The sequence below is a fragment of the Maylandia zebra genome, linkage group LG3, assembly GCF_041146795.1.
Source record: "Maylandia zebra isolate NMK-2024a linkage group LG3, Mzebra_GT3a, whole genome shotgun sequence".
Taxonomy (NCBI): domain Eukaryota; kingdom Metazoa; phylum Chordata; class Actinopteri; order Cichliformes; family Cichlidae; genus Maylandia; species Maylandia zebra.
Genome location: NC_135169.1, coordinates 44174580 through 44195171, shown reverse-complemented (window position 1 = coordinate 44195171; position 20592 = coordinate 44174580). Strand labels below are relative to the sequence as shown.

The window sequence follows — 20592 nt, the reverse complement described above, 5'->3', positions numbered from 1 at the left end:
CAAAGACTAACGTTTTTCATTCAGAACAAACAGCAGATTTCAGGTTAGGGCTGCACAACTAGTTTGTCCAATATTAAAATGACAGCTGTTTGTCACAATTATTCACAGATTGTTGTGGCAAAATGTGTTTTGATTGCACTGTCATGTCAGAATACTGCTTTCACCTTTACTTTGTGCTACACTCATGTTAATTAATCTTCATAAATTAATGTTTGCAAACACAAAGTATAAAGTTTTCCACTCTGCTATTTGTACCTGCACAACAGATGTGAATAAAACTCAAACCTATACGAGGCTCCTTCTCCGTTTCCCTGCAACATTTTGTATAGATCTAACTTTTTGCCACATAAAGAACCTTCTGATGTGTTTACAGTAAATGTATTTGATAGTAGCTTATTTTGTAACTTTTAGTGGGCCTATGCAATGTTCCCTCTAAGCTGCGCACGTGCGCAATTGCGCACTGCTGGCACAGTCTCTGCGCACAGAAATTCTGCTTTGTGCACAAAAAAAGATCTAACCTGAATTGAAATTAAAATTAATACTTTAACAATTCTGTTTTGCAGTGTTGGTCAGTAAGTGACTGGTTGCTCCCATATGGGAACGATGCCACCTTATCCCATAGTCCAGCCAATAATGCGTATATGCGCAGCTAATCAACGTGGTTGACAGGCTATGACAGCGTCCTTATGTGCCGCTTTTTTGTTTTTACATTTTCAGTGTAAGTGGGCTAAAGCAGTTAATTAAAAGTAGTCTAACATAAATGTAAATGCTGTAATTTGATTCTTTTAATAAACCATGAAACTTGGATGGATTCGATGCCGGCGTGACCACAGTGCACACGTCTGATGTCGCTCAGTGGTCCAAGGGATCGCTCAGGGAGTTTGTGTGTTCGCTCAGACACGTGAAAAATTAGAGGGAACATTGGGCCTATGACATTCAGTACCCAGTTATTAAAATGTTAAGTGTAAATCATCCCCAGCCCACAATAGCAGCTGAATTTACTACGATTTCAGATCTTTTTACACGTCAATAAGAAACCACCGATGTGTAAAACAGGCTGACAACACAATGACGTAAACCACACTGCTGCAACTGTGCAGCTCTCAGGTTTTATCTATTGTTTCTCTGTGTGGCCAGCAGGGGGAGGTGTTTTGCTGGTTTTTTAAAATATTAATGAAAACATTTTTCATGAAAGTTGCAAATTTGTTATCTGTTTTTATGACATTTTTCACAACAACATCAACATTAGAAAATGAAATACATTTATAGTAGGTGATCATTAATCAGTATTATTGGCACTATTAAAGGGCTCCAAAAATCAAACTTTGCTTAGGGCACCACGGAGGGCCAACCCTTTTTACACTTCAACGATTGTACACAAAATACAATCATCCATCCTTCTATCTATTTATTTTCTTCCGCTTATATAATTCAGCATCACAGGGAAGCTGGATCCCAGTTGTTTTTCACAGAGGGCCAAGCAGTGGAGGGAGCTGCCGACCTCCCAGCAATACATGTAAAAGCTTTATTTTACACTGACTCTGGTCATCTTTATCTATCATAAAAATTTGCTTCATGATCTGAAACACGTAAGTGTGGCAAATATGCAAATAGCTAAGAAATCAGGATGGGCTAAATCGTTTCTTACTGCACTTCTGTTAGGCGACTGAATAAAAACACAAAGTCAGCAGTCTGGCTATGAATGTCTTTAATGTTTCCCAGATCAGAATCACAGCATACAGTGTATAATAACTTCTAAAGTAAACAGAAATATCATCACCTCATTTATTTATATAATTTTACTTTACTTTTTTTAATAATCATCTTTTTTTTATTCCATTATTTAACATTTTTCTTCATCTCAAGTCTCGAGTTTCTGAGTTCAACAAAGAAAGTAGAAAGAAGACAACAGGTGCAGATTTGCAATGGACACCAAGCTGAGGGTTTCTCTGTGGGTGTCACTGTCTCTGTGCACGTTTGACACTGTGGACGTGACACAGGATCATCCAATCATCATGTTTTGCTTTGCTGACAGTTTCTAAGTGTTGGAATAAAATAAATCCAGCAGTTATACCACAGAAAGGACAAAGTGTGGCTCTAACAGCTGTTGAACACACACAGACTGTGATGTTCTCCACACGTCACCCATCGCTCTGCACTTTTCGAGCATCCAACTGTTTTTCTGCTACATAACATCACTGCAGGAGAAAAACAACGGACAGACAGACAGACAGCACAGTGTGACACGAGCAGGTCAGACCACCTGTGTGATCTCATGAGTCTGTGAGGATATGAGGCATCTTATGGTATCAAAGCCCTGGAGTCTGTCAAACATGGCTACATGTAAACACTGCTACATGTTAGGTGAGCTAACATTTAACTGACTGCACTTTTTTCAGTCTCAGTTTAGGTCATTTATGTCCTTACTGCGAATCACTGAAAGGCAAAGCTGGCTTTTATCGCTCTGATGTTACGCACATCATGCAGCACAGATTCATCTCTGATCACAAGACTCATATTTCAAAATAAAAGCGAGCTAAGGCTTGAAAAGAGGACGACGATTTTATGACAATCGCAGAGAAAAGAGCAACGAAAGGATTTAAAACTTGATGAAAATGTTTTTTCTCACTGAAAACTAGCAAATCCTAATAAACAGCATGACTGGCCCTCTGCTGTGAGGGGGCTTCAGTGGAGATGACTTCTGCTACAGCGACCTTCCTGCTACAGGATGGTCACATGATAACGATCAACGTTATGACAAAAATAAAATAAATGTTGAAAAAACAAAGACAAAACTGATCGGTGGTAAGGATGAACTCATTTGAAACCTCTAGCTAACGGCCATTTTTTTCTTCTCATTACAAACTGCACCTGTTGTCTTTTGTCATCACAAAATAAGCATATCATTCATTCACTCCAAAAAACAAACAAACAAAACATAAAATAAGATAAGATAAGATAGAACTTTATTAATCCCTCGGGTGGGTTCCTCTGGGAAATTCGGTTTCCAAAAAAACACAGCACCGACAGAAGTTACAGTTACAGAATGTTATATATATATATATATATATATATATATATATATATATATGTACACACACACACACACACACACACACACACACACACACACACACACACACACACACACATAAATACAGAGACAAATATAAATAAAATATACGAAGGGGATAAATAGAATAAATAGGAATAAAAATAAAAATACAAGTGAATTGCACATTTCAAGTATTGAGGTCTATTGCACTGTTGACTATTTACAAAAGTATTGCACAAAGGTATTGTACAGTGAGGTGAAGAGGCACTACAGCTTAGTTGTTCCCCCCTCCTTTGTCCTCCTTTGTCCTCCTGTTTCCCCTCCCTCTCCCCTCCAGAGAGGAGTTAAACAGTCTGATGGCGTGTGGGATAAAGGAGTTTTTAAGTCTGTTGGTTCTTGTCTTTGAGAGAAGCAACCTGTCACTGAACAGACTCTTCTGGTTGTTAATGGCCGTGTGCAGAGGATGCCCAGCATTGTCCATAACGTCCAGCAGTTTCTTTAATGTCCTTTTCTCTGCCACTGTCACCAGAGTGTCCAGCTTCATGCCGACCACAGAGCTAGCCTTCCTGATCAGTTTCTCCAGCCTGGATGAGTCCTTCTTTGCTGTGCTGCTCCCCCAGCACACCACAGCATAGAAAAGTACTCCAGCAACCACTGACTGGTAAAACATCCTCAGGAGCTTCCTGCAGATGTTAAAAGACCTCAGCCTCCTGAGGAAGTACAGTCGGCTTTGGGCTTTTTTATACAGGTGCTCTGTGTTGCATGACCAGTCCAGTTTATTGTCCACCCACAGCCCGAGGTACTTGTACTTATTGACCACCTCCACCTCCTCCCCCTCTATCTGAACCGGCAGTGGACCTTCTCTGGACCTCCCGAAGTCCACAACCAGTTCCTTAGTCTTTGAGGTGTTGAGTTGCAGGTGGTTTGTGTGACTCCATGCGACAAAGTTCCTCACCAGACTTCTGTACTCCTCTTCCTGATCATCCCAGATACACCCCATGATGGCTGTGTCATCTGCAAACTTCTGAATATGGCATAATTCAGAGTTGTAGAGAAGTCAGAGGTGTACAGGGTGAAGAGAAGAGGGGACAGCACAGTTCCCTGTGGTGCTCCTGTGCTGCTGACCACAGTGTCAGACGTGATGTCCTTCAGCCTGGCGTACTGTGGTCTGTCGGTGAGGTAGTCGGAGATCCAAGCCACCAGGCAGGGGTCCACCTCCATCCTGTTCAGTTTTTCCTGAAGCATACAGGGCCGGATGTATAAATAAACAAGAAACTTAATATTTACAAATATTTTGTCTGTTTTTTTTTTTCTTACACTTAAAAACGTACAGTTCTGATCTTCCAGATGTTTCGTCTCCATCCGTCTCCCAGTTTGGTATTTTCTTCTCTGTCCAGTGACCTCAGAGTGAGCGCTGAATGTGCCACAATGGCGCCCTCTAGTGTTAGCTTATAAAACAGACAAGGAGAAAGAACAGAGCCGAATGAAAGGACTCGTTTGTGTTCTCTCCTCTGCTGTAGCTGTGTGGTCCTGAGGTTAACTACACAACCCCTCGCCGCCTCCTTATACACAGGAGTGAGTACAAAAGGGTTCGTACGGACGCATCAGCCGGCCGTCCTTCTGCTCGACACTGTTAGCTGAAAGATGATCGGATCATCCTCTGTCCTGTATTTAAGGCTGAGAGTCTTTGTCCAGTCTCTTTTCCACAGCTACTGTCCACAGCACTGATCTACCTGCAGAACAGCCCCAGTCAGTTGTTTTATGATTTACATTGTGCACGTTTCCCTTCCAGTGAGCTTACAAAACCTCTGACAGGAGAAGTCAGGCATGTGTTTCCCCCACCTCCCCTTTTAGGCAGTAATAAAATAGAAAACAAACAATCAAACAGGCTAAAGCTAGAGCACAAGCAAAGACAGCACCGGTGACTAAGTTCTCCCATACTGGACGTACGCTACCACGTGGGCTCAAACAGCAGCACATCAGCTCAGTTTACATACTGTTGACATCTTCATCAGAGGATCAGCAGGGAGCGCTGCTGAGCTGCAGTCGTCTCCACCAGAGTGACGGAGCAGGAATCACAAACAGCACAAACCCACCGTGTTGTTTCTACCCTGTTCAGGAGATCTGAGCCCCCATCCCTTTTTGTCATGTTGCAGCTCTGCACTGCAGGCCCTGAACGCCTCCCGGTTACCCTCAGTGTGCTTAGAGTTTAATTTACAACCGACGAGCTCACAGATCATCTGCAGGCAGGTGAACGAACCCTTAATGTGAGGATAATAGCAGAGCTGACCTGAGGTCAGAAATAGTCAGGAACGGTGTCGACACAGTGAAGTCAGGTGTTTGGGAATTTGTCTGATTATCAGATTGGGGGGGTCGGTGTTAAATAACAAAGGTGGTGTAGGATGGAGAGAGGAGGAGGGAGGGAGCAGTGATGATATGGAGGAAGGTGATTGGTTAAGCAGCAGGAAGGAGCTCATGCTGGAGTCTGAGTTTTTACTGTTGGCCTTTTTCTGCTTTTTGTTTATTGTTGTCTGACGCGGGCCCGCCTACGCTTGAGTGATGCAGATGTGATATCACACTCACACAGCGACTGCCGCTCCTACACACACACACACACACACACACACACACACACACACACACGTGCCATACACAAGGGGGTCAGACAGGAGCAGCATCAGTCTCTGCTCTGTTTTGTTAATAACGTAGAAAAATAATTTTGTACAGTCAAGCTACATCGACGGACGCTTTACCTCACGTACCCTAAAATGAAAAAGTAGTGACAGTAAGATGAAGGCTGCACATGACACCATGACTGAGTTCACAGCTGTTGCTTTGATTCTAACGTTTAAGACTTTTGGCATCGACTCCGTTTTAATAAATGAGTGCTGGGAGGCGTCGTTTGACTTCAGGAGCTCCTGCGATGCTCTTACTCTGCGGGAGAAAACCAAAAACCAAAAGTAGCAAACATGGAGCGATATGACTCGTTTAGTCTTGGGAAACGTGCATCGACAGGTACAGTGTCCTTTTCCCCGCGTCTTTAAAAATAATTCATGCATAGATCCCCCACTGAGAAAACCCTTTTATATACTTTCTCCTTTGTACACATTTTATATAGAACTATATATAATATCATTTCTCTATATCTATATTTTCAGAAAAATTCTTTCCACACAATAAAAAACAACAATTAAACAAATGCTTCAAACAAAACAACAAAAGAAGAGAAGATGAAAGAAAGAAAAACACGACTGAGGCCAGTTTGGCACTTTGTCACGAGAACATGACAGAACTCTGTTAGTTGACGGTAAATAGCGATACTTTATTTTTCTTTCGTTTTTCTTCTCGATTTTTTTTTTTACTTGTAGTTCTAAATTGGGAGATTATTGTGATTTTGCAATATACAAATAAAATTATATTTTGTTATTTTTTCATCGCTCAAAATAAGCATCACACTCGTGGAAGCCGGTGTACCCGGCGAAACACCGTGCATTTATCGAGCCTTTCAACCCCAGATAGGCCAATTATGGCTCTTTGGGTCTTAAAGGTTGCTGACCCCTGCTTTAGATGAACAGAGTTTTTTAATTAAATACATACTCTTTAATAAATGTTCTCTTTTATAAAAAGTAGGATAATTAAAAAAACTTTTATTATACCTCTATTAGAAAAAAAACTGTCTTGTTTTCTGTCGTCTGTTATGTAATATTAGGGATGTTTGTGACAATTAATTTCTTTATCGGCTGGACTAACCAATAGTCCACAACTAGGAAACACTGAAATTTTAAGTTAAGTTTGAAAACAGTTTAAAAAAAAACACCCCATTCCAAAACGTCTTGTGACAATCTCATTGGAGTGATGATGTCATAGAACGTCATAAGTCCTTTGATGTTTTTCCTTAAATAGGGGTGAGAAACAGCAAGTTTTAGTTCGTTTCAGCAGCATCTGTGTTTGCAGCATACAAAACGTTCACCACAGAAACATTTGGAAAGCTCTTCAAAGTCATCGTATAGAAACTCCAACATGTTTCCAAGAAAAAAACAACCAATTCAAAAAGATTACGCCGCCTCTCCTTCCTGGCGTGGCCAGCCAATTTCCCCAAATGGTATCTCATCCTTCCAAAGGGCATTAGAGGAGAGTAGGAAGGAAAACTACCTTCTCCAGAAAAAAATGCAACAAATTGAAGAAGAAAAACGTCAACTGGAGGACAAGTGTAGACGAATGGAAGCCCAAAATAAAGAGCTGGAAGAAAGACAACAGCGCCAGCCGGACATAAACATTATTAATGAGGGCTGGGGAATCAAGTTTGCTCAGGCCCGAGAGCAGATTGTGCACCTCATTAAAGAAAACAGGCAAAAGAGTGCAGAACTAAAAGAAATGACCAACCAGCTCCAAGACAAGAAAACGATGACTGATAAGATACAGCGGGATCTCCAACACATGGACCGAAAAAATCTGCTCCTCCAAAGACAGCTCCATGAAGCTGTGGAAGAAAAGAATAAATTCCTCCAACAGAAGGAAGAGCAGGACAAAAAGCAACAAGACATGCAGCACAAACTGAAGAGCATGCAGGAAAAATACCGCATGCTGAAAGAAAGCCTGGATGAAACACTGCGCCAAAATAAAGACCTTCTTCAACAGAAAGAGCAACAACAAAAAAGACTGAAAGAAGGAAAACGCATCGTCCAGGACTTTCAGTCTAAAACTCTAAAACTGCAAGAGTTTTGTAATCAGCTGGTGGACAAAGCAACTAAAGTGGAAGAAGAAAGGGACAAACTGGAGAAACGCTGCTCACAGATGCAGAAAAGGATCGATCAGATAGCGAGAAACAACTCCGAGCTCGTTAAGGGGCGTTTGGTGGAATTCAATAACTTGAAGCGTGAACACACTCAAATGCAGTCACAAAAACAACAAGAAGACAAAATACATGAAGACAAAAATCAAGAAATCAAGAAAAGAAAGAAGCAGTTAGAAGACAAGCACAAAGAGGTCCAACAGAGAAATGCAGACATGCACAAGGACAAGCTGATACAGGAGGAAACATCCAAACAACTCAAAGACAAGCTTGAAGAACTAGAAGCAACATTTGAAGAGATGGAACAAAGATGTGAGAAACTTGAAGAAAAAAAACGCAGAAACCATCGATGAGCTGAGAAATCTCATCCTGCAGAAAAAAGCGCTTGTGGAAAAGTGCATGAAAAAAAAGAAAAAAATGGTTCCACTTGTTCCAGAGGAGAGACGCTACTGCTTCCTCACCTGATGTAGCCTCGTCTTGCTCCACCTCTGTTAACCCCCCCCCCCCCCAGCCAGTCCCGGCAGTTGACTGTCCCCTCCTGAGCCTGGTTCTGCCGGAGGTTTCTGCCCGTTTAAAGGCAGTTTTTCCTCCCCACTGTCGCCAAGTGCTTGCTCAGAGGGGATTGTTGGGGTTTTCTCTCCTCTGCCTTTTTTCTTCTTTTACTTGTTTAACTTCTTTCATTATTACTTCATTTTACCTTGTTTCTTCATTTACTTGTTTAACTTCTTTCATTATTACTTCATTTTACCTTGTTTCTTCATTTACTTGTTTAACTTCTTTCATTATTACTTCATTTTACCTTGTTTCTTCATTTACTTGTTTAACTTCTTTCATTATTACTTCATTTTACCTTGTTTCTTCATTTACTTGTTTAACTTCTTTCATTATTACTTCATTTTACCTTGTTTCTTCATTTACTTGTTTAACTTCTTTCATTATTACTTCATTTTACCTTTTTTCTTCATTTACTTGTTTAACTTCTTTCATTGTTACTTCATTTTACCTTTTTTCTTCATTTACTTGTTTAACTTCTTTCATTGTTACTTCATTTTACCTTTTTTCTTCATTTACTTGTTTAACTTCTTTCATTATTACTTCATTTTACCTTTTTTCTTCATTTACTTGTTTAACTTCTTTCATTATTACTTCATTTTACCTTGTTTCTTCATTTACTTGTTTAACTTCTTTCATTATTACTTCATTTTACCTTGTTTCTTCATTTACTTGTTTAACTTCTTTCATTATTACTTCATTTTACCTTGTTTCTTCATTTACTTGTTTAACTTCTTTCATTATTACTTCATTTTACCTTGTTTCTTCATTTACTTGTTCAACTTCTTTCATTATTACTTCATTTTACCTTGTTTCTTCATTTACTTGTTTAACTTCTTTCATTATTACTTCATTTTACCTTGTTTCTTCATTTACTTGTTTAACTTCTTTCATTATTACTTCATTTTACCTTGTTTCTTCATTTACTTGTTTAACTTCTTTCATTATTACTTCATTTTACCTTGTTTCTTCATTTACTTGTTTAACTTCTTTCATTATTACTTCATTTTACCTTGTTTCTTCATTTACTTGTTTAACTTCTTTCATTATTACTTCATTTTACCTTGTTTCTTCATTTACTTGTTTAACTTCTTTCATTATTACTTCATTTTACCTTGTTTCTTCATTTACTTGTTTAACTTTTTCATTATTACTTCATTTTACCTTGTTTCTTCTTTTACTTGTTTAACTTTTTCATTATTACTTCATTTTACCTTGTTTCTTCATTTACTTGTTCAACTTCTTTCATTATTACTTCATTTTACCTTGTTTCTTCTTTTACTTGTTAAACTTTTTCATTATTACTTCATTTTACCTTGTTTCTTCTTTTACTTGTTAAACTTTTTCATTATTACTTCATTTTACCTTGTTTCTTCTTTTACTTGTTAAACTTTTTCATTATTACTTCATTTTACCTTGTTTCTTCTTTTACTTGTTAAACTTTTTCATTATTACTTCATTTTACCTTGTTTCTTCTTTTACTTGTTTAACTTCTTTCATTATTACTTCATTTTACCTTGTTTCTTCCTTTACTTGCTTGTTATTCTTATCTAAATAATAAACCAATTAAATTTATCCTTTGAGTATTTTTCATCTCATCTTTACAGAATCTTTCCAAAACATTTTCAAACATTCAGATCTGTCTTTTATTTTCTTCTTGAAACCTCATAAATGGTGAACTAAAAACCCGGAATATGCTGCCATAACATGCTGTGTGTGTGTGTGTGTGTGTGTGTGTGTGTGTGTGTGTGTGTGTGTGTGTGTGTGTGTGTGTGTGTGTGTGTGTGTGGAGAGAGAGAGAGCTCACAAAACTAGGTGGTGTTCTTCATTGTAATAGGAAAGGTAACATGGGTCCCCACCGTTTCTCAAAGACTTGTTTCTGTAGTCTGAGTATGTAATTTGTTCCATCAGACAGACATGGATCCATAGATTATATCTGGTTTTAACCATCTGATAGTTATGCATTTTAGGGCTGCAGTGAGTCATATATTTAGCAGGTAACTTTTGGCTTTGCAGTCAATATGTTCTGCAATCCTTCCCAACACTGCTGCTGTAGGACTTAGTGGAATATTTACCTTGGAAAATGTCTTTGAGAGCATCAAATATCTGCCTCCAGAATACACAGAGTTTAGGGCAGAGCCACAATATATGAGTGTGGTTGGCAGAGTGTGTCCCACAGTTCCTCCAGCATGAACTCAGATGTGTTGGACCCATCTTAGCAGTTATTTCTGGTGTTCTGTAGAATCTGGCACATTAATGCCCCCTTTATTTTGGGCACTGCAGGGTTTTGAGTCTAATTCTAGGCCGCTGTTTAGCCTACATGAAGTTAGAAATTCTTCAATACAGCTTGGACTCTCCACCATTTGACCCTTAGAACTGAAGAAGCTTCTCGGATGAGAGGTGAAACGTCTTCAAGTAACTCAAAGAAGTCCAGACGCTTTTCTTTCCAAGCTCCTTAGACTACGATGACCTGGATGACTGAGAACCTTCACAGACTTCTCCACACTTTAAATGCGCTCTAATGATGGGAACGTGTGGTAACATTTAGTCTTAACTGAAATAACATATTGCATCTATAAATGCGATTAAAATGTTTACCAAAGACTAACGTTTTTCATTCAGAACAAACAGCATATTTCAGGTTAGGGCTGCACAACTAGTCTGTCCAATATTAAAATGACAGTTGTTTGTCACAATTATTCACAGATTGTTGTGGCAAAATGTGTTTTGATTGCACTGTCATGTCAGAATACTGCTTTCACCTTTACTTTGTGCTACACTCATGTTAATTAATCTTCATAAATTAATGTTTGCAAACACAAAGTATAAAGTTTTCCACTCTGCTATTTGTACCTGCACAATAGATGTGAATAAAACTCAAACCTATACGAGGCTCCTTCTCTGTTTCCCTGCAACATTTTGTATAGATCTAACTTTTTGCCACATAAAGAACCTTCTGATGTGTTTACAGTAAATGTATTTGATAGTAGCTTATTTTGTAACTTTTAGTGGGCCTATGCAATGTTCCCTCTAAGCTGCGCACGTGCGCAATTGCGCACTGCTGGCACAGTCTCTGCGCACAGAAATTCTGCTTTGTGCACAAAAAAAGATCTAACCTGAATTGAAATTAAAATTAATACTTTAACAATTCTGTTTTGCAGTGTTGGTCAGTAAGTGACTGGTTGCTCCCATATGGGAACGATGCCACCTTATCCCATAGTCCAGCCAATAATGCGTATATGCGCAGCTAATCAACGTGGTTGACAGGCTATGACAGCGTCCTTATGTGACGCTTTTTTGTTTTTACATTTTCATGGTAAATGGGCTAAAGCAGTTAATTAAAAGTAGTCTAACATAAATGTAAATGCTGTAATTTGATTCTTTTAATAAACCATGAAACTTGGATGGATTCGATGCCGGCGTGACCACAGTGCACACGTCTGATGTCGCTCAGTGGTCCAAGGGATCGCTCAGGGAGTTTGTGTGTTCGCTCAGACACGTGAAAAATTAGAGGGAACATTGGGCCTATGACATTCAGTACCCAGTTATTAAAATGTTAAGTGTAAATCATCCCCAGCCCACAATAGCAGCTGAATTTACTACGATTTCAGATCTTTTTACACGTCAATAAGAAACCACCGATGTGTAAAACAGGCTGACAACACAATGACGTAAACCACACTGCTGCAACTGTGCAGCTCTCAGGTTTTATCTATTGTTTCTCTGTGTGGCCAGCAGGGGGAGGTGTTTTGCTGGTTTTTTAAAATATTAATGAAAACATTTTTCATGAAAGTTGCAAATTTGTTATCTGTTTTTATGACATTTTTCACAACAACATCAACATTAGAAAATGAAATACATTTATAGTAGGTGATCATTAATCAGTATTATTGGCACTATTAAAGGGCCCCAAAAATCAAACTTTGCTTAGGGCACCACGGAGGGCCAACCCTTTTTACACTTCAACGATTGTACACAAAATACAATCATCCATCCTTCTATCTATTTATTTTCTTCCGCTTATATAATTCAGCATCACAGGGAAGCTGGATCCCAGTTGTTTTTCACAGAGGGCCAAGCAGTGGAGGGAGCTGCCGACCTCCCAGCAATACATGTAAAAGCTTTATTTTACACTGACTCTGGTCATCTTTATCTATCATAAAAATTTGCTTCACGATCTGAAACACGTAAGTGTGGCAAATATGCAAATAGCTAAGAAATCAGGATGGGCTAAATCGTTTCTTACTGCACTTCTGTTAGGCGACTGAATAAAAACACAAAGTCAGCAGTCTGGCTATGAATGTCTTTAATGTTTCCCAGATCAGAATCACAGCATACAGTGTATAATAACTTCTAAAGTAAACAGAAATATCATCACCTCATTTATTTATATAATTTTACTTTACTTTTTTTAATAATCATCTTTTTTTTATTCCATTATTTAACATTTTTCTTCATCTCAAGTCTCGAGTTTCTGAGTTCAACAAAGAAAGTAGAAAGAAGACAACAGGTGCAGATTTGCAATGGACACCAAGCTGAGGGTTTCTCTGTGGGTGTCACTGTCTCTGTGCACGTTTGACACTGTGGACGTGACACAGGATCATCCAATCATGAAGTTTTGCTTTGCTGACAGTTTCTAAGTGTTGGAATAAAATAAATCCAGCAGTTATACCACAGAAAGGACAAAGTGTGGCTCTAACAGCTGTTGAACACACACAGACTGTGATGTTCTCCACACGTCACCCATCGCTCTGCACTTTTCCAGCATCCAACTGTTTTTCTGCTACATAACATCACTGCAGGAGAAAAACAACGGACAGACAGACAGACAGCACAGTGTGACACGAGCAGGTCAGACCACCTGTGTGATCTCATGAGTCTGTGAGGATATGAGGCATCTTATGGTATCAAAGCCCTGGAGTCTGTCAAACATGGCTACATGTAAACACTGCTACATGTTAGGTGAGCTAACATTTAACTGACTGCACTTTTTTCAGTCTCAGTTTAGGTCATTTATGTCCTTACTGCGAATCACTGAAAGGCAAAGCTGGCTTTTATCGCTCTGATGTTACGCACATCATGCAGCACAGATTCATCTCTGATCACAAGACTCATATTTCAAAATAAAAGCGAGCTAAGGCTTGAAAAGAGGACGACGAATTTATGACAATCGCAGCGAAAAGAGCAACGAAAGGATTTAAAACTTGATGAAAATGTTTTTTCTCACTGAAAACTAGCAAATTCTAATAAACAGCATGACTGGCCCTCTGCTGTGAGGGGGCTTCAGTGGAGATGACTTCTGCTACAGCGACCTTACAGCACATGTTCTTTCTGTTTAATTTACTGTCATATTTGTTTCCGGTCCAACGTAGTTATAGTAAATAAAGTTATTTTTCTGAAAAACAACACAGAAGAATAAAAAGAAATAGGTCACTTTTGATTGCATCAACTCTAATATCGGTTTTGTTTTAATAGGTATTTGCAATAAAATGGCATTACTACAGATAAAAATAATAGATGTATTTTTTTAGAAAGTGTTCTGGAAATTGTTACTGTTTATGGATACTCTTAATTACAGATGACATTTCAATGGATATAAACCTTTAGAAAGTTACACTCTGTATATTTACTATTTTAAAACGTAATGCTGTTGCTGGAAATGTGCCTCATTATTGTGTAGCCCCTGAGGTATGTGTGTGAGTGTATATCCGTATCCTTTAATCCATATCCACTAATCCTTTCTGTTTTCACAGAAGTGTCATTTTTGAAGATTTGTGCTTCACTAAGTGGCAAAAGTCAGCAGGGATTTTGAAAGTGATGTGCGAGTCAGGTGTTCTCTCCGGTGAGCCTCAGCCTCTTGGTCAGCTGACAACTGATAGGGAGAGCTCTCTGTTAAACCAGCGGGAATGGAGACGTCCAAAAACATTGGAGGGCTTTTGCAAATAAGTAATGTCCTATTTCGTTTCAGACAAAATGCATTTTAGAATACTTGGCTAAACCAAGTACACAGAACTGACTACTGATGCACTCTTGACAGAAGCGGAGCAAGAGCATTTTGAGCCAACTTGACTTGATGTGTACTTTGAATTCGAACCAGGTAAAAAGTGAGCAACTTTCATGACACAGGAAACTCTGTATTTAAGCTCAACAGAATATTTGCCATGATTTGGCATAATTTTTACAACAATGCCCCAATTTGCTGGGTTTTTGGGACATTCATTTATATACACTTTTCTTGAAGTCCCACCACAGCATCTAAATCAGGTCAAAATCTGGACTTTCCCTGGGCAATGGAAAAACCTTGATTGATTTTCTTTTTCCATACTTTTGTAGACTTGCTGGTGTGCTTAGGATAAGTGCCCTGTTGCATGACCCAATTTGAGCCAAGCTTCAGCTATCAGATAGATGGCTTCACATAGAGGAATTCATGGTCAACTCCAGTGTTCCCTCTAATTTTTCACGTGTCTGAGCGAACACACAAACTCCCTGAGCGATCCCTTGGACCACTGAGCGACATCAGACGTGTGCACTGTGGTCACGCCGGCATCGAATCCATCCAAGTTTCATGGTTTATTAAAAGAATCAAATTACAGCATTTACATTTATGTTAGACTACTTTTAATTAACTGCTTTAGCCCATTTACCATGAAAATGTAAAAACAAAAAAGCGTCACATAAGGACGCTGTCATAGCCTGTCAACCACGTTGATTAGCTGCGCATATACGCATTATTGGCTGGACTATGGGATAAGGTGGCATCGTTCCCATATGGGAGCAACCAGTCACTTACTGACCAACACTGCAAAACAGAATTGTTAAAGTATTAATTTTAATTTCAATTCAGGTTAGATCTTTTTTTGTGCACAAAGCAGAATTTCTGTGCGCAGAGACTGTGCCAGCAGTGCGCAATTGCGCACGTGCGCAGCTTAGAGGGAACATTGCATAGGCCCACTAAAAGTTACAAAATAAGCTACTATCAAATACATTTACTGTAAACACATCAGAAGGTTCTTTATGTGGCAAAAAGTTAGATCTATACAAAATGTTGCAGGGAAACGGAGAAGGAGCTCGTATAGGTTTGAGTTTTATTCACATCTATTGTGCAGGTACAAATAGCAGAGTGGAAAACTTTATACTTTGTGTTTGCAAACATTAATTTATGAAGATTAATTAACATGAGTGTAGCACAAAGTAAAGGTGAAAGCAGTATTCTGACATGACAGTGCAATCAAAACACATTTTGCCACAACAATCTGTGAATAATTGTGACAAACAACTGTCACTTTAATATTGGACAAACTAGTTGTGCAGCCCTAACCTGAAATCTGCTGTTTGTTCTGAATGAAAAACGTTAGTCTTTGGTAAACATTTTAATCCCATTTATAGATGCAATATGTTATTTCAGTTAAGACTAAATGTTACCACACGTTCCCATCATTAGAGCGCATTTAAAGTGTGGAGAAGTCTGTGAAGGTTCTCAGTCATCCAGGTCATCGTAGTCTAAGGAGCTTGGAAAGAAAAGCGTCTGGACTTCTTTGAGTTACTTGAAGACGTTTCACCTCTCATCCGAGAAGCTTCTTCAGTTCTAAGGGTCAAATGGTGGAGAGTCCAAGCTGTATTGAAGAATTTCTAACTTCATGTAGGCTAAACAGCGGCCTAGAATTAGACTCAAAACCCTGCAGTTGCCCAAAATAAACTTAAAAATGTACAGTTCTGATCTTCCAGATGTTTCGTCTCCATCCGTCTCCCAGTTTGGTATTTTCTTCTCTGTCCAGTGACCTCAGAGTGAGCGCTGAATGTGCCACAATGGCGCCCTCTAGTGTTAGCTTATAAAACAGACAAGGAGAAAGAACAGAGCCGAATGAAAGGACTCGTTTGTGTTCTCTCCTCTGCTGTAGCTGTGTGGTGCTGAGGTTAACTACACAACCCCTCGCCGCCTCCTTATACACAGGAGTGAGTACAAAAGGGTTCGTACGGACGCATCAGCCGGTCGTCCTTCTGCTCGACACTGTTAGCTGAAAGATGATCGGATCATCCTCTGTCCTGTATTTAAGGCTGAGAGTCTTTGTCCAGTCTCTTTTCCACAGCTACTGTCCACAGCACTGATCCACCTGCAGCACAGCCCCAGTCAGTTGTTTTATGATTTACATTGTGCACGTTTCCCTTCCAGTGAGCTTACAAAACCTCTGACAGGAGAAGTCAGGCATGTGTTTCCCCCACCTCCCCTTTTAGGCAGTAATAAAATAGAAAACAAACAATCAAACAGGCTAAAGCTAGAGCACAAGCAAAGACAGCACCGGTGACTAAGTTCTCCCATACTGGACGTACGCTACCACGTGGGCTCAAACAGCAGCACATCAGCTCAGTTTACATACTGTTGACATCTTCATCAGAGGATCAGCAGGGAGCGCTGCTGAGCTGCAGTCGTCTCCACCAGAGTGACGGAGCAGGAATCACAAACAGCACAAACCCACCGTGTTGTTTCCACCCTGTTCAGGAGATCTGAGCCCCCATCCCTTTTTGTCATGTTGCAGCTCTGCACTGCAGGCCCTGAACGCCTCCCCGTTACCCTCAGTGTGCTTAGAGTTTAATTTACAACCGACGAGCTCACAGATCATCTGCAGGCAGGTGAACGAACCCTTAATGTGAGGATAATAGCAGAGCTGACCTGAGGTCAGAAATAGTCAGGAACGGTGTCGACACAGTGAAGTCAGGTGTTTGGGAATTTGTCTGATTATCAGTTTGGGGGGGTCGGTGTTAAATAACAAAGGTGGTGTAGGATGGAGAGAGGAGGAGGGAGGGAGCAGTGATGATATGGAGGAAGGTGATTGGTTAAGCAGCAGGAAGGAGCTCATGCTGGAGTCTGAGTTTTTACTGTTGGCCTTTTTCTGCTTTTTGTTTATTGTTGTCTGACGCGGGCCCGCCTACGCTTGAGTGATGCAGATGTGATATCACACTCACACAGCGACTGCCGCTCCTACACACACACACACACACACACACACACACACACACACACACACACACACACACACACACACACACACACACACACACACACACGTGCCATACACAAGGGGGTCAGACAGGAGCAGCATCAGTCTCTGCTCTGTTTTGTTAATAACGTAGAAAAATAATTTTGTACAATCAAGCTACATCGACGGACGCTTTACCTCACGTACCCTAAAATGAAAAAGTAGTGACAGTAAGATGAAGGCTGCACATGACACCATGACTGAGTTCACAGCTGTTGCTTTGATTCTAACGTTTAAGACTTTTGGCATCGACTCCGTTTTAATAAATGAGTGCTGGGAGGCGTCGTTTGACTTCAGGAGCTCCTGCGATGCTCTTACTCTGCGGGAGAAAACCAAAAACCAAAAGTAGCAAACATGGAGCGATATGACTCGTTTAGTCTTGGGAAACGTGCATCGACAGGTACAGTGTCCTTTTCCCCGCGTCTTTAAAAATAATTCATGCATAGATCCCCCACTGAGAAAACCCTTTTATATACTTTCTCCTTTGTACACATTTTATATAGAACTATATATAATATCATTTCTCTATATCTATATTTTCAGAAAAATTCTTTCCACACAATAAAAAACAACAATTAAACAAATGCTTCAAACAAAACAACAAAAGAAGAGAAGATGAAAGAAAGAAAAACACGACTGAGGCCAGTTTGGCACTTTGTCACGAGAACATGACAGAACTCTGTTAGTTGACGGTAAATAGCGATACTTTATTTTTCTTTCGTTTTTCTTCTCGATTTTTTTTTACTTGTAGTTCTAAATTGGAAGCTTATTGTGATTTTGCAATATACAAATAAAATTATATTTTGTTATTTTTTCATCGCTCAAAATAAGCATCACACTCGCGGAAGCCGGTGTACCCAGCGAAACGCCGTGCATTTATCGAGCCTTTCAACCCCAGATAGGCCAATTATGGCTCTTTGGGTCTTAAAGGTTGTTGACCCCTGCTTTAGATGAACAGAGTTTTTTAATTAAATACATACTCTTTAATAAATGTTCTCTTTTATAAAAAGTAGGATAATTAAAAAAAACTTTTATTATACCTCTATTAGAAAAAAAACTGTCTTGTTTTCTGTCGTCTGTTATGTAATATTAGGGATGTTTGTGACAATTAATTTCTTCATCGGCTGGACTAACCAATAGTCCACAACTAGGAAACACTGAAATTTTAAGTTAAGTTTGAAAACAGTTTAAAAAAAAACACCCCATTCCAAAACGTCTTGTGACAATCTCATTGGAGTGATGATGTCATAGAACGTCATAAGTCCTTTGATGTTTTTCCTTAAATAGGGGTGAGAAACAGCAAGTTTTAGTTCGTTTCAGCAGCATCTGTGTTTGCAGCATACAAAACGTTCACCACAGAAACATTTGGAAAGCTCTTCAAAGTCATTGTATAGAAACTCCAACATGTTTCCAAGAAAAAAACAACCAATTCAAAAAGATTACGCCGCCTCTCCTTCCTGGAGTGGCCAGCCAATTTCCCCAAATGGCATCTCATCCTTCCAAAGGGCATTAGAGGAGAGTAGGAAGGAAAACTACCTTCTCCAGAAAAAAATGCAACAAATTGAAGAAGAAAAACGTCAACTGGAGGACAAGTGTAGACGAATGGAAGCCCAAAATAAAGAGCTGGAAGAAAGACAACAGCGCCAGCCGGACATAAACATTATTAATGAGGGCTGGGGAATCAAGTTTGCTCAGGCCCGAGAGCAGATTGTGCACCTCATTAAAGAAAACAGGCAAAAGAGTGCAGAACTAAAAGAAATGACCAACCAGCTCCAAGACAAGAAAACGATGACTGATAAGATACAGCGGGATCTCCAATACATGGACCGAAAAAATTGGCTCCTCCAAAGACAGCTCCATGAAGCTGTGGAAGAAAAGAATAAATTCCTCCAACAGAAGGAAGAGCAGGACAAAAAGCAACAAGACATGCAGCACAAACTGAAGAGCATGCAGGAAAAATACCGCATGCTGAAAGAAAGCCTGGATGAAACACTGCGCCAAAATAAAGACCTTCTTCAACAGAAAGAGCAACAACAAAAAAGACTGAAAGAAGGAAAACGCATCGTCCAGGACTTTCAGTCTAAAAATCTAAAACTGCAAGAGTTTTGTAATCAGCTGGTGGACAAAGCAACTAAAGTGGAAGAAGAAAGGGACAAACTGGAGAAACGGTGCTCACAGATGCAGAAAAGGATCGATCAGATAGCGAGAAACAACTCCGAGCTCGTTAAGGGGCGTTTGGTGGAATTCAATAACTTGAAGAGTGAACACACTCAAATGCAGTCACAAAAACAACAAGAAGACAAAATACATGAAGACAAAAATCAAGAAATCAAGAAAAGAAAGAAGCAGTTAGAAGACAAGCACAAAGAGGTCCAACAGAGAAATGCAGACATGCACAAGGACAAGCTGATACAGGAGGAAACATCCAAACAACTCAAAGACAAGCTTGAAGAACTAGAAGCAACATTTGAAGAGATGGAACAAAGATGTGAGAAACTTGAAGAAAAAAAAACGCAGAAACCATCGACGAGCTGAGAAATCTCATCCTGCAGAAAAAAGCGCTCGTGGAAAAGTGCATGAAAAAGAAGAAAAAAATGGTTCCACTTGTTCCAGAGGAGAGACGCTACTGCTTCCTCACCTGATGTAGCCTCGTCTTGCTCCACCTCTGTTAACCCCCCCCAGCCAGTCCCGGCAGTTGACTGTCCCCTCCTGAGCCTGGTTCTGCCGGAGGTTTCTGCCCGTTTAAAGGCAGTTTTTCCTCCCCACTGTCGCCAAGTGCTTGCTCAGAGGGGATTGTTGGGGTTTTCTCTCCTCTGCCTTTTTTCTTCTTTTACTTGTTTAACTTCTTTCATTATTACTTCATTTTACCTTGTTTCTTCATTTACTTGTTCAACTTCTTTCATTATTACTTCATTTTACCTTGTTTCTTCATTTACTTGTTTAACTTCTTTCATTATTACTTCATTTTACCTTGTTTCTTCATTTACTTGTTTAACTTCTTTCATTATTACTTCATTTTACCTGGTTTCTTCATTTACTTGTTCAACTTCTTTCATTATTACTTCATTTTACCTTGTTTCTTCATTTACTTGTTTAACTTCTTTCATTATTACTTCATTTTACCTTGTTTCTTCATTTACTTGTTTAACTTCTTTCAT

General features: G+C 39.6%; 1 protein-coding gene across 1 annotated transcript; it reads left to right on the top strand.

Moving 5' to 3' along the window:
• The first annotated feature begins 18767 nt into the window (after positions 1–18767).
• On the top strand, positions 18768–20388 carry LOC143417103 (uncharacterized). The gene has a single exon (XM_076882732.1). It carries the CDS (start codon positions 18839–18841, stop codon positions 19967–19969), a length of 1131 nt encoding a protein of 376 aa, XP_076738847.1. The 5' UTR covers positions 18768–18838; the 3' UTR covers positions 19970–20388.
• Positions 20389–20592: the final 204 nt, after the last annotated feature.

Bases quoted from the DNA above. Each gene is read 5' to 3' on its own strand.
- LOC143417103 (XM_076882732.1), top strand. From the start codon at position 18,839: ATGTTTCCAAGAAAAAAACAACCAATTCAAAAAGATTACGCCGCCTCT.